The 13,309-nt window shown below is 37.2% G+C and overlaps 1 protein-coding gene across 2 annotated transcripts in view; it reads right to left on the bottom strand.

The window, feature by feature from the left end:
* Window positions 1-416: 416 nt before the first annotated feature.
* Window positions 417-13,309, bottom strand: part of stk39 (serine threonine kinase 39) — a 39,892-nt gene continuing 26,999 nt past the window's right edge. For both annotated transcript variants that reach the window (XM_059343012.1, XM_059343011.1), the window contains 4 exons: window positions 7,412-7,464; window positions 7,161-7,229; window positions 6,787-6,851; window positions 417-1,890 (listed from right to left, as the gene is read on the bottom strand). In XM_059343012.1, the coding sequence (XP_059198995.1) occupies window positions 1,816-1,890; window positions 6,787-6,851; window positions 7,161-7,229; window positions 7,412-7,464 (262 nt within the window). In that variant the 3' untranslated portion in view covers window positions 417-1,815. The remainder of the gene's footprint in view (window positions 1,891-6,786; window positions 6,852-7,160; window positions 7,230-7,411; window positions 7,465-13,309) is intronic.

A 13,309-nucleotide genomic window follows, 5' to 3' on the forward strand; every position in this document is an offset into this window, starting at 1 on the left:
TAGTTTTCAGCTAAAGATTTAACATAGAAAAATATGATCAATTTAGAATTATTACACATTTATAAATGAAACCACAAAATAGTATAGTAGTATATTGCAGTAATAATAGTAATAATAGTGATATAATAAATAAAATTAGTTTCACCTTGACAGCAGTTAAATGCTGCTTACATAAATCAATAATAATAATAATTCAATACTTTTGATACTTTAAGTACATCTTGACAGGGACAGACAGACAGACAGACAGACAGACAGACAGACAGACAGACAGACAGACAGACAGATATATAGATGGATTGATATTTAAAGTTTTAGTGTAGGTGGTGTCGTTTTATAATTGAGTATGTTAAGACACTGTGAGCTAATAGAAACTACTCCACACTTTTCTTTTTTAAATAATAGCAATTCTTTATTGTTACTCCTCGTCAGAAATTTGACATCAGCTGATTACAGAGAGGGAACAGGGGTAATAGGCTGAAATGGTACACATACTGTACATAGAAAACACAATAAATTACTTCATAATAAAGCATTTAGTAGAAGTTAATATTTACCACCTCAATACTTAAAAATAATTTAGAGCTACTGGACCTGTTTGGACAAACAAATGGCTCGTCACCCTTTCAATAGTTGCCTTTTGGTTTCATCCTCAGATGCATTGTCATACAGTACATTTTAGTCACTACTATATTTTTTTGGAACAAAGGGTTTTTGTAGTGCAGCAGGACAGAGCAAGAAAATTAAACTGTTGTGTTTTTTGTTGATTAGCCTGGCATCTGAATACACGTCAACCAGAGCGGATTACATGACTGCAGGTGCTATTTTGCTTTATTTGTCTGATGACAAAAGCACACAAGTTAACTTGTCTCCAGGGGCTAAGCATCTGCCTGTCAGGTGCACACACTCAGCCCAAAAGTGCATTGTAGCTTGTCTCATTAAGTTAAAATACTTGACTTGAACTGAAATGGTAATCAGCAGGTTCTGCTCTTTGTGTGGTCTCACTCATTGTCGGCTTTCTTAGGCACAGAAAAATTAACAAGGCACCTCTAACATTTTGAAGCATTAGCACTGTCGAGAGCAGCAAATTATACACAGTAGCATCCAGGTCTCGTCTTTTTTTTTCTTCTGCACTCTCAAGCGAATGGTTCCCTTCTTGTCAGTGTAAAGCAGGTCTTGACACAGAAATACGACTCATTCTCTTTTTTAGACATTCTTTATGTTATGAAAATGTGCTTATCACCATAAATTAACTAAATCTTACATTCTGACAAAGACCTCAGGGAAACACCACAAATGAGCGTGTTTGTGAGATGCAAGTCAATTTGTTTACGCTGTGGCAACAAACCAGCGTGAGAAACAACTTAAAAATACCTTCTCATTTGAATAAATAATGAGAGCTTTTCAGAACACAAAGGCAATGTGATGTAAAACAAAAAAAAATGAGAAAAAGAAAAGAAAAAATAAATAAAAACATTCAAAGCTACATCTTAAATCACCTTCTGTCACCACCTGAGTACATCTTTAGGTTCCTGGGCTGTATCCTGATCCCGGTCTGTGCGCTAGGCGGTGGAATGTTGTAAAGGTTAAAGGTCAGGGAACAGTGAGCAGGGGAGTCGGCGCTAAGGAGGTGTAGGTGGGGCGGTGGCCGAGCTTGGGCTCAGGGGAGGTGAAGAAAGAGTGAGGGAGGAAGGGGGGTGAGTTTTCAGGGAGGGTGTTGGGGAAGATGTTGCAGGAAGTGGTGGTGTGTTCCTCAGTCTGTCTGCCCTGAACTGTCTCCCCACTGTCTCACCTGCTTCAGGCATGAAGAGAGCATCAGCTAACACTTAGCTGTGCAAAGCCGATCAGCTTCACCTCGTCTGGGATCTCTGTGTCGTCGCAGCCGGAAGCCTGCGTGAGGAGGAAGACGGGGAGAGGGTCAACAAGGCGGCTTCGCATCTTCACCGTCAACAAGGCTAATCCTGCAGAATCTCTAGAATCACTGTGATGTAACACCACGGATTAATCAGGGGATTGAAACTACTGCAAGTTTATTATCTCACAAAATGAGCGTTTTTCACCCTGCTGAGCCTTCTTTTCTAAAAGTCTGAAAACAATTCAGGTTTGATTGTAGTCTGTGAGCAGTGGCGGTTCTACACAGGGGCCTAGAGGGGCCACTGCCCCTGTGAAGAAGCCCTTGGCCCCTGCTGTGGCCCCTGTGTCAAATTAATAATAAAATGATCAATAAATAACGATGAATGACGGAACAATTCTTACCTATTTTTTGTTCAAACTCATCTCATTGTACACAAAAGGAACCCAGAATGTGTACATTGTAGAATAGTTGAATTGTGCAATAAAAGCTTGTGTATATATAAAAAACATCATACTCACTGTACTGCACTTTCAAAATAAAAAAAAGTAATTGTGCACAAAAATGAGAAATGTCATCGTCGTACAAAAATAGTAATAGTAATAGTAATAATATTGTTGGTAAGTCTCATTGTTTCAATCAATGTATTAGTATCTTCCAAATATACTTAAATTAGATTTTCAAATAACCTAAAATAAAGTTTTTTTATCCTCTGATTAAACACTGGCCCCTGCTTGGCCCCCATAGTAAAACTGGCCTAGAACCGCCACTGTCTGTGAGTATCTGTGTCACCAAAGACTCATATTGCTTTGTCCTCTGTAACGCAGACATTTTCCCCACCGACATCAGGACCTCAGACAGCCTGGACATCTTCCGCCGCGGGCTAAAGACCCACCTCTTCCAACAATACCTTGGTTTAATAAGTCTTGGTCACCTAACTTTTTTTTTTTTTTTTTAAATGCTCTTCTTCTTTTTTCTTCTTCTCTTCTTTAACATATAGCACTCCTGTAGTGATAACAGTTGGCTCTTAAAGTTCTGTACTTACTCGATTCCTGTGGTCTATGTCTAGTACCATCAGGTTGAACACACTTATTATAAGTCGCTTTGGACAAAAGCGTCAGCTAAATGACATGTAATGTTATTTTCACTGTTCACAAAACCAATAAAAACATAAATATAACACATTGGCTCACACATCCTGTCATTACTAGAGATGGGAATAATTAATCAATGATCAATTAATGGTCGTTAAGAATTCGGTAATCGTGGAATTTTATCGATCGGTGTATTTTTTTATTTTAAATTGATCTATGACTCCGTATCAGTACAAAACAATAATAACAGAAAATAAGTTTAAAAAGTTTAGGTTTTGTTGACACTTAGAAATATCTGGAATACTGCCACCTTAATATTTTAAATAGGAACCGAGGACATTCACATCAACATAAATTTTTAGGAATTGCAATTTTTAAATGCATTGTAGGAGCCAATATATGTTGGCCACTACATACATTGTTTAATAAGGTTTATAAAAACACTTTTACAATTTTATAATGAAACTGAGAAAGAAGCAGTATTTTAATGTTGATGAGTCACATCTGGCCAAGAACCAATCTGATAATGAAGACAGTATTGGCACCATTTTGCTGCAGTATATCAGGCCAGAACATAATTACTATGCAGTTGGATTAAATGTGAAAATAAAACATTTGTAAGTGTTAGTGCCTTGATCTCTCTACTGCCCTACAAAGCCTAACTGGAGTAACTACGCAAAGAGTAAAACTGAGAAAAACTGCTTTTTTCCTGGCCAGCCAAATGTGTTATAGGTAGGTAAGTGATATGACACTTATTTCTACATGTATTGATGATGTCATTTTTATGCTCAAAAATCATGACAATTTATTTGACCTTTGACCCCAAAAATTGTAGTTAATGTAGAGTGCAGTAGCTACAATTTTGTAGTCTTCTTTCAGCTTTTATATTTTGTTTTCAGTGAATAAACATTTTAAAATTGATTTTTTTTATACGTGTATTTAAAAGTGTTTAACAACTCTATTCAAAGATTTGTGTATTTTAGATTTAATATTATAAAGTAATGTTATATTTTAGTCTTAATATAATTTTATCTCACTTTTATTACTTAATCACTATCTGGATAATAGTTTCCCTATCAAATAAACTTAGAATTTCTATTATTCTGGTTTTCACTACAACACAATGAAGAGATACAAGGCTACACTGTGTCACAGTCGCAGTGACTGCAATTTGAAATAATTATTTCTCTATTTCTCTACTATTCAAAACTTTGTCACAAGATAAAACAGACTTCAAGGAATTCATTTTTTAGTTATACTCAATTTCGACCAAAAATTTAGTTACTGCAGTTAGGCTTTGTAGGGCCGTAAACATGTTTATCACATGGGTTTGTCCCCTTAGTTCCAATGACAGGAAGTCTTACTGTACTATCATATTTTGAATGATATTGTGTTTCAAGCTTTATAGCAACAGTGTTCCTGCTTTAACATGACAATTCCCCCATGCACAAACAGAAAAATGGCTTTGCTGTTTCGGGGTTGAAGGACCTGACTGGCCTGCACGACACCCTGACCTCAATAACATCCAGCACCTTTAGGGTGAGCTGGAGTCCCCACGGTGAGCTTGGCCTTATCACCCGACATCTGTGCACATTGTTTCTTCTCCTGTGGCTGGATGGAAAAACCAGGAGTGGGGGCTGTTGCAGTATAGTACAGTATATTATTGCCACTAATTTACTAATAAGATGTTGAATTTTAACTTTTTTAATTTTTAATTCAATTTTATTTAATTTTTATTTAACTTGCCATTTCTTAACTCCCACTGTCTTAAGTTGAATGATGTGTGATGTGTGCCTCTTTTGTGTGTGTGTATGAGGACTCTATACTGCAAACAACATCTACCTCTGGATACAAATAAAGTAACTTGAGCTTCAACGTCATTTCCAGCCATGCTCATAGTACATTTGGGTATCCAGATATTTTGGCCATCATCCACAGCTTCCAGTAAAAAATACATTATTTATTTCACCGACATTTCAACCTTCCAGCGCCTGAACTCACCCCAATTTTAGGTTGCTCACATTCTTTTCACAGAGGCTATGTTAAAGGCAGTGTGCATTTAGATCTGTCTGAGGGAGTTTTTCTTTTTCATTCAGCTCTCCACCTGTGCAGAAGCCAGTGTGAATGGGTGGCCTAACACCTGCCAGCCTTTTGCAATTCACACCTGATTGGAGAGAGGCGCTCCATCCCTCTGGGGGGTCTGAGAGCTCTGCAGTTGTCTGATCAGCATGGAGGGACTGTTATGAAAACAGGTCACTCTTTGTGAGCCCACTGAGTCTATTGTGACCTCTTGTTCAGTTAAGTCATTAAGTTGCTCTAGTGCCACCCACACCATAAATTGCCTGCATAAAGTGTTATGAACTGTTCCTCTAGCGAAGGTAATTATTCTCACTCCCTCGGTTTTGTGACACCGCACTCGTAACTCTTCGTTGAGAAAAGCAGAGCAACAGTGGGGATTTTACAATGTCTGCAGAGGAGCAGCGTTAACATATGGGAGTGAATGCATGCCCATATATCTTGGTGGCGTGCCCCGTCCTGCCCTCACTCTGACTCTCCAGAGACGCGTCCACCTGCGACACTCACTAACTGCTGATAAGGCAAACATGGCAGAAAGGTCACTTTGTAAAGCACGCTGACCTGAAGCACAGATGTTGTTTACCCACAATTACAGAAAGGTCAGTAAAACAGGATTTACATATTTTTGTCAAATCCAAAAGGGATGACATTATTACTTTTTTTCCTTCACAAATGTCACTGATTCTCTAATAGTCATACAAAGGTGACTTTGAAATACAGTACGCAACATATTCTTAGCCTTCATCTGTCTGTAAATAAAGTGTTGCCCTCTGCTGTGTTGGTATTTACATGTGCATCTCAATGAATTAGAATATCACAGAAAAGTTTATTTATGTCAGTAATTCAATTCCAAAAGTGGAAATAATAATTTATATAGATCCATCACACACAGAATGAATCATTTCAAGTCTTAATTTAATATATTCTAATTATAGTGATTATGGCTTACATTTAATGAAGACCTAAATAATTAATATTACAAATGACCAATTTTGAAAAGTATGTTTAATATGGAAATGTTGGCCTCTGAGAAGTATGTCCATCTATATGACTCAATACCTGGTTATTTGACTTGAACTACTGAAAATTGACTTTTCCATCATATTCTAATGTATTAAGATGCACCTGTACATTATATTTCCTATATCTATATCTAGTGGTGAACAGACTCTGCTGCAATGTTAACACCAGGGAGAGCCACTGTTAACCTACATTAGCTGGTCTCTGTGCATGTTCACACTTCACATGAGTTCACTTAAAGTTCAGCTCACACACAGTAAAATGAACTAGTTCATGCTCATGCTTTAAATTCTGGGAAGTTCAAAGACCCAAAATATGAACTATATGAACTAATTCAAGAACCAGCTGTAACTGCACTGTGTTTCAGTTGAGTTCTGCTTTTTTTCTTCTGTCTACATTACTTAACACATTAATGAACAATGTAAAAAAATCAATGTGTGAACCCATCAAGATCCATGAGGATAAAATACGGTATTAATATGTGAATCGACATTTACCCCACTCTTATTTAGTAAAAGCACCAATCTCCCTTACCAACAGAACATGTTTAATTATTTGTGTCATCAACTGGAAAACCTTCAGCATCAAGTGTTGTTTCATGATGAAGCTCTTTGTTTTCATGGTGGCCTTTATAACAACCCCAGCTCTCACAGTCCTCATCGGACCTTTCATCAACAAACAGTTTATGGCTTGACAGTGTCAACCGAGAGGCTGTCACCAGCCATCAATCATCTAGAAACTCACCAGCTTAAAGGTCAATACTTTGTAGGTAGTTGGGTCATCTACAATCTTCTGAAGGTTAGCAGCAACTGTGGTGCAGAGGGCAAACAATATGGTCAAATAATATCAAGGAAGTACATGTTGTACAGCAGAGGAAGTTAGCTTCAATGACAATGTCAACACTAGAAAAATAAGATCTGTTTTCATTCCATATTCAATTTTATAATCAGTTTGTGTTCTATTAGGTTCTGTGGACAAATTAAATAAATGTCCATCTCTGATAATAGCTTTTCTCGGAAAGTGCGGATAATCTCTGAGTGATGTCTTACGGTACAGGGGCTTAGATAAGTATGCATTCAGACAACACAATTTGCCAGAATAAAGAGGTGAAACATTACCAACAACAACATCGTGCCCGTTGACCAGGCCGGCCGAGAACAGTTCCTGGGAAACACCGTCGGCGGTGTCTGGTGAGGGAATAACATGACAAATATCAGGACTGCAGCATTTCACTTAGCAGGTAATTGTGTTAGATATGGAATTAGATAGTGTTATGAGCACAAACACTGCCATTTCCCATTACATACACAGCAATTCACAGGAGATGTTATCACAGAGGGAATAGCACATTCAAATCCATATAGCTTACCTCGCCCCGGAGTGAATTCAAACCGGATGTCATTCAGCTCCTTTCTGGAGTTCCTGAAAGACGAGAGGAGGGTGTGATTGCACAAGTGGTATCTGAAGTGTCAGAACTAAATTTGTCGCAGCTCTGACTGTGTTACTAAGGGTCTCCTGTGGCAGCAAATACAAGGGCCAGATTTAAAGGAAGCAGAGACATGACAGAGTTGCATAACAATATGAAAGAAGCATGAGACAAGGGCTGAAACTGATGCCTGTTAGCTAACACAACCAGCATTAAGTGACTTTTTGGCCACATGGGGGCCGTGGAGATAAGCTGTAAACCCCAGACTGTATATTAAGATGGACGACATGAAAACGGGTCTAAAAGTGAAGGTGAAAGGTGCTCGACAACCTGACAGTAACCAATGAAGGCCTAACCTCAACCATGTACAGTTATCATCAAGATACCGGCCCCTTAAAGTGAAGCCAAAACACCTTGATCGCCCCCTGGTGGCTGGTTGCAGTAAAGGTCACAAACTCTTTGTTAGCGGATGGGCCAAACTAAAAAATCAAAGTACATGACAAATACATTTTCCCCAAAGATGTTTTCTGGCATTTTAGGTTGTTTCTATTATTGTCATGTAATTGTTTTTTTCTGACGCCTCATCCATCTTTTTTCTTTGTTAACACATTGACGTACTATAATCCAGCGCTTCCCAAACTTGCTATGCCAAGGACTTTCTTATAGCATTAGCCTCTAGTGGAGAACCCCCTGTTGCAATTCATTTTTAACTAACGTGCACATTATGATGGCAAATATCAAAAATCTAACATACAGCTTCTCTTATATTGTATTAAAAATCAATCATCAGTCTTTCTTCTGTTATAAACATTTCTTGTTATTTCTGTCAGTAATATTACCAGTAAACATATTTTTCTCTTTTGCCGGCCATATTTCTTCATTATATTCAGTGTCTTCAGTTATTAAAAACATATATCAAATTTTCGGCAACCACCCTGGCACCCCCTGGGGGTCAGGACCCCCATTTTTGAAAAACACTGCTATCACCAAATGATATGGTGAACATGTTTTTAAACATTGGTATATTTACTCATCGATATAAGTATTTAGTCGTATTTGTGTTGACCTGACAAAATGGTACAACCTTTATTTTCCTTAATGCTCCATTTTCAGACTCAACAAACTTGAAAATATGCAGCTGTGCAGCTCTAAATGGCTCCACTGTGTTCACCAGCTAGTCGCCAACTTTGTCTGTGTGTCATTTGGTGCTGGGCAGGAAGTGTAGAGTGGATTTTTGGGTCAGAGTGAACTAAAACAGTAAAGTTACAGTCAACAACTGCATGAGCTGAAAGCACTAAAGAGCTCTGCTGCATTGAGAAGAGTCTAATGATAATTGTCACCTACCAGTAACTCATTCCACAGTGCACAGTCATTATGATCTATGTCATAAAATATGAAAATGTATATTACCTTTTCCTACAATGATGAGGTAAATGAGTTGCCAGAAAAAAGTAATGGTGATTATATATAATGTGAATTTCTTTCACTTTGAAAAGATGACTTGGTTTACCATAAAGCAGAGCACCTGTGGGAAAATGTTCTTTAGCACTAGATGAACAAACTGTCTCAAAGGTTTTCCACATACTGAGCAGTATGAAGGTAAAGTAACAGCTGTCTAACTGCTTCCCCTGCATACCTCACACCTGCTGCATCCACTGAGATTAAAAAAAAATGTTGCTTTTTTCAAAATTACTGTACATGAAGAAGTGCTGAAAACGTTGGCGTCTGTTTATCTGTGAGCATTTACCTGTTTAGACTGTGTGCTCTGTGACCATTAGATGTGACTAAATGTGATTTACGTTTAACATAATGCAGCAGTGTAGCCCGAGACTGCAGTAAAATAAAAAACAGGCTCGTATCAATCCAAGCTGATTGCATTAATGAAACGCACCCTCCGGCCTCTTTGCAGCATTAACCTGCATTCATTTGCATCACTTGCATTAGAAATCTGTCTTTCAAATGTGTGGTGACAGGGGAGTAGCCGGCTGCTGGTAAAAGCAGGACGTGTCAGCGCTGCCCAAAAGAAGTGTGGCAGGAGAGGATTAATTTAGTGTGTAGTCTAGTTAGAAAAATCTAATTTCATACCAGATTAGACACATGATTCAACACACGTAAAAGAAAATGTCTGCAATGAGTTTGTTAGTAAGTAATACAACGTAGAGGGAGGGTCAGTATTTACTATCAGTTTAACTGTGAGTCAACTTGACTTTGTAGGGACGGCGTTTGGAAGAAACATGCCAACTCCAACATCTATAATGTTAACAATCAATTAATCGATTAATCTCAATTTTTTTTATACATATTCAAGTATGTATAAAACATGCATACATGGGCAAAATAATATATATATATATATATAGTACTTTGCAAAAGCCTGTTTTGATAACGGACGCTTTTATTTTGAAAGGACGACAAAGAGACTTCCTGTCGATCGTAAAACTAACTCAAATGAGATAAAACTGTAAAGATAACGTCAAGGAGTTAAATGTTTTATGTTTTAGCCCCCGAAGAGGCATGAGGTTAGTTTTCACAGTAATATTCATATTTAAATGTGTTTTGTGTTTAAATAAGTTTTGGATAAAATTAAACCTAGTAATGAATGCTAGCAAGGTTTAATACAGTAAGCTAGTTTTGCTCAAATTGATACTCTATTTTATTTTATTTCTGTGTTATATAATTGTTATTGCAACTTTCAGTTTGCAAACTGTAGCTTTATCCAACTTAATTCTCAGCTTATTGGTTTATTGACGTACAGAACTGAACGCTCGGCCGTGTTTCTGTTCAGTTCAGTGAGTACTGATACACAAAATACACAGATCGATTAAAAATTCCACGTGATCGACCAAATTCTTAACGACCATTAATCGATCATCGATTGATTATTCCCAGCCCTTTTAGAGAGTGAATTTGAAAAAGAAAAACCAGAGTAAACACTCCGGTGTAGCAGATGGATGTAAACAACATGTCTGTTCCCAGCAGAGGAAGCAGAGGCTCATTGCCAAGAATGCCAAGGCAACATGTATGTAAAGAGGATCATAATCCTGCACAAATAAATGACAGGTTTGGAAATAGCACTCTGGAGAGTCAGTGTTTCTACAGTTCAGGAGCAGTGAAATTTGCATTTCATCCACCAAGCCCCTTTTTATTTCTGGCACATTGTGAAGTGACTTGCGACTGTGAGATGACTGTATAATCTCACTGGACAATGACACAAAAAAGGAGTAATTTTACTGTGTTCTCACTTCTAAAGATGGGTTTGGAAAACATAAAGTCGGAAAATCCTTTAAAAAATATTTTCACATGTAATGTTTATCCGTACATTAACTGCATTTTTGGCTGTCAAAGATGTGAAAAAATAAGATATATCACAGAAACTTTGTGATTATGATGCCAAGGCCAACACATAGAGGTTCTGTTTTGAAACTACATATATTTACCCAAATTTTATATCAGTGAGGCAGTTTTTTTTGTACACACACGGATAAACAGTCAATATTTGTTTGGGGAAAAACTATTATTAAAGTTAATGAAGTACCCAAAGCTCATATCTTATCACATGGCTGGATGCACATATAAAATAAATAACTTCATGCAACCGTAACAAAACAACCCGACGCTTAACTTCACTGAAGATGAGATCCAGGTTACAGCACTTGCAAAAAATGTGCTAAAACGCAATTAACCCTCACTGGCAAAGCATCATTTTCCGGGTTCATAATTTCCCAGCATTTTCCTAATCATCATAATTTCCAAGAAGCTCCCTGGAAAGAACCGTGTTATTTGTTCTTAATTATCAGGAAATTAAGACAGTGTTTGGTCTCTAGACTCTCAATCAATTAATTCTAACTAATTGCGAGCATATCCCTTGGGGGGGGACTAGTGAAGTATCCTGGGCTTGTTATTACCTCCATCAAGAAGGTTATGTTTGTCTGTCTGTCAACGGGATAATGAAAAACGTACTGGCTCGACTTTTCATGAAGGTTACAGGTTACAATTGGCATTCTTCCCATGACAAAAGAATCTGGATGAGGCTCAGGTATTTCTGGGCTCTTTTCTCCTGCTGCTCTTTTGCTCCTTTTCCGGCACAGTGCTTTGACTCTTTGTTATCTCAGCCACAAATTCTGTCCATCTCAGCTCCTTCCATAATAGTCAGCCCTAAGATTGGGAGACGAACAAAGAAAAACAAACTAACCAGACTTTTCTCTGTCTTGGCTCCCAAATGGTGGAACGAGCTCCCTACCGACATCAGGACCTCAGACAGCCTGTACATCTTCCGCCGCAGGCTGAAGACCTATCTCTTCCAACAATATCTTGGTTAAGTCATGGTCACCTAACATATATATTTAAAAAAAAAAAAAAAAAAAAAAGCTCTTATTCTTTTCTTCTTTAACATATAGCACTCCTTTAGCGATGACAGTTAGCTCTTAAAGTTCTGTACTTACTTGATTCCTGTGTTCTATGTCTAGTACCATCAGGTTGAATGCACTTATTGTAAGTCGCTCTGGACAAAAGCGTCAGCTAAATGACATGTAATGTAATGTAACCATCATTACATGTGCTGCTTTCTGCTATTTACTAACCACCAGAAAAAACTAGCAGCCTCCACCAACCAGCCAAGCTGCAGTACACATCCATGTCAAATATCCAAATACTTAATGTTGTCACCTGTGGTGGAAGAAGTACTCAGATCCCTTACTTTAGTAAAAGTACTAGTAACCTCCTCTGCTTCACTCCTCTTTATTCCTCACGCCCATTTAGCCACAATGGGTCTAAGATCTTTTAGCTGCTCCGCCCCTCAACTCTGGAACAAACTCCCTCAGTACATCTGGTCTCTAAACCTTCAAGTCACATCTCAAAACGCACCTGTTTAGACTAGCCTACCCCTAATATATTCATAATTTTATTACTGTTGCCAATTTTTCTCTGTACTGTTTTAGTGTTGTTTATTATTACTGCCATTGATGTTTTATTATTATTGTTTTATTTTTAATTATTTATTGTACCTTGAGAGTCCTGAAAGGCGCCTATAAATAAAATGCAAAATTATTATTATTATTATTATTATTATTATAACAAACTGTGAAATTACTCCACTACAAGTAAAAGTCCTGCATTCAAAACTTACTGAAGTAAAAGTAAAGTAAAGTATCAGCATCAAAATGTACTTAAAGCATTAAAAGTAAAAGTACTCGTTATGCAGAATGGATTGTTATTATTATTCATGCATTTATGTAAGCAGTGATTGAATCTTCTCAAGGTAGGACTCGTTTAATCACTACTACTCACTAATTAATATACTGTTATGAGGCTTGATTAAAAAAATGTCTAATCACTTTAAATGTTTCATGTTTGTTATGTTCAATCTCGACCTGAAAAGTAAATAAAGCTGTCAGCTAAATGTAGAGGAGTAAAAAGTACAATATTTGCCTCAAAATGTAGTGAAGTAGAAGTCTTAAGTTACATAAAATGGAAATACTAAAGTAAAGTACAAGTACCTCAAAATTATACTTAAGTACAGTACTTGAGTAAATGTACTTAGTTACTTTCCACCACTGCTTGTCACAGTGAACTTGACCTTTTTGATAGAAAATGTCTTCACTTTATAATTTTATCCTGTTACACGTTGTCTTATTCAGTTCTTTTGTTAGTTTGTCCTGTAAATGTTGCTATTTATTTTAAGTTCAATATTTTATTAACTACCTCAGACATTGTGATTTCCTTTATTTGTTAAAGAAAAATACTGCTGTGTTATTGTTTTTCAATAAAATAAGATTCAAACATTGAAGGTGTATGCTGTGAGTTATAAAAAGATCGGTATCGGCTAAAATCGGAATCGGCAGG

The sequence above is a fragment of the Centropristis striata genome, chromosome 10, assembly GCF_030273125.1.
Source record: "Centropristis striata isolate RG_2023a ecotype Rhode Island chromosome 10, C.striata_1.0, whole genome shotgun sequence".
Classification (NCBI taxonomy): domain Eukaryota; kingdom Metazoa; phylum Chordata; class Actinopteri; order Perciformes; family Serranidae; genus Centropristis; species Centropristis striata.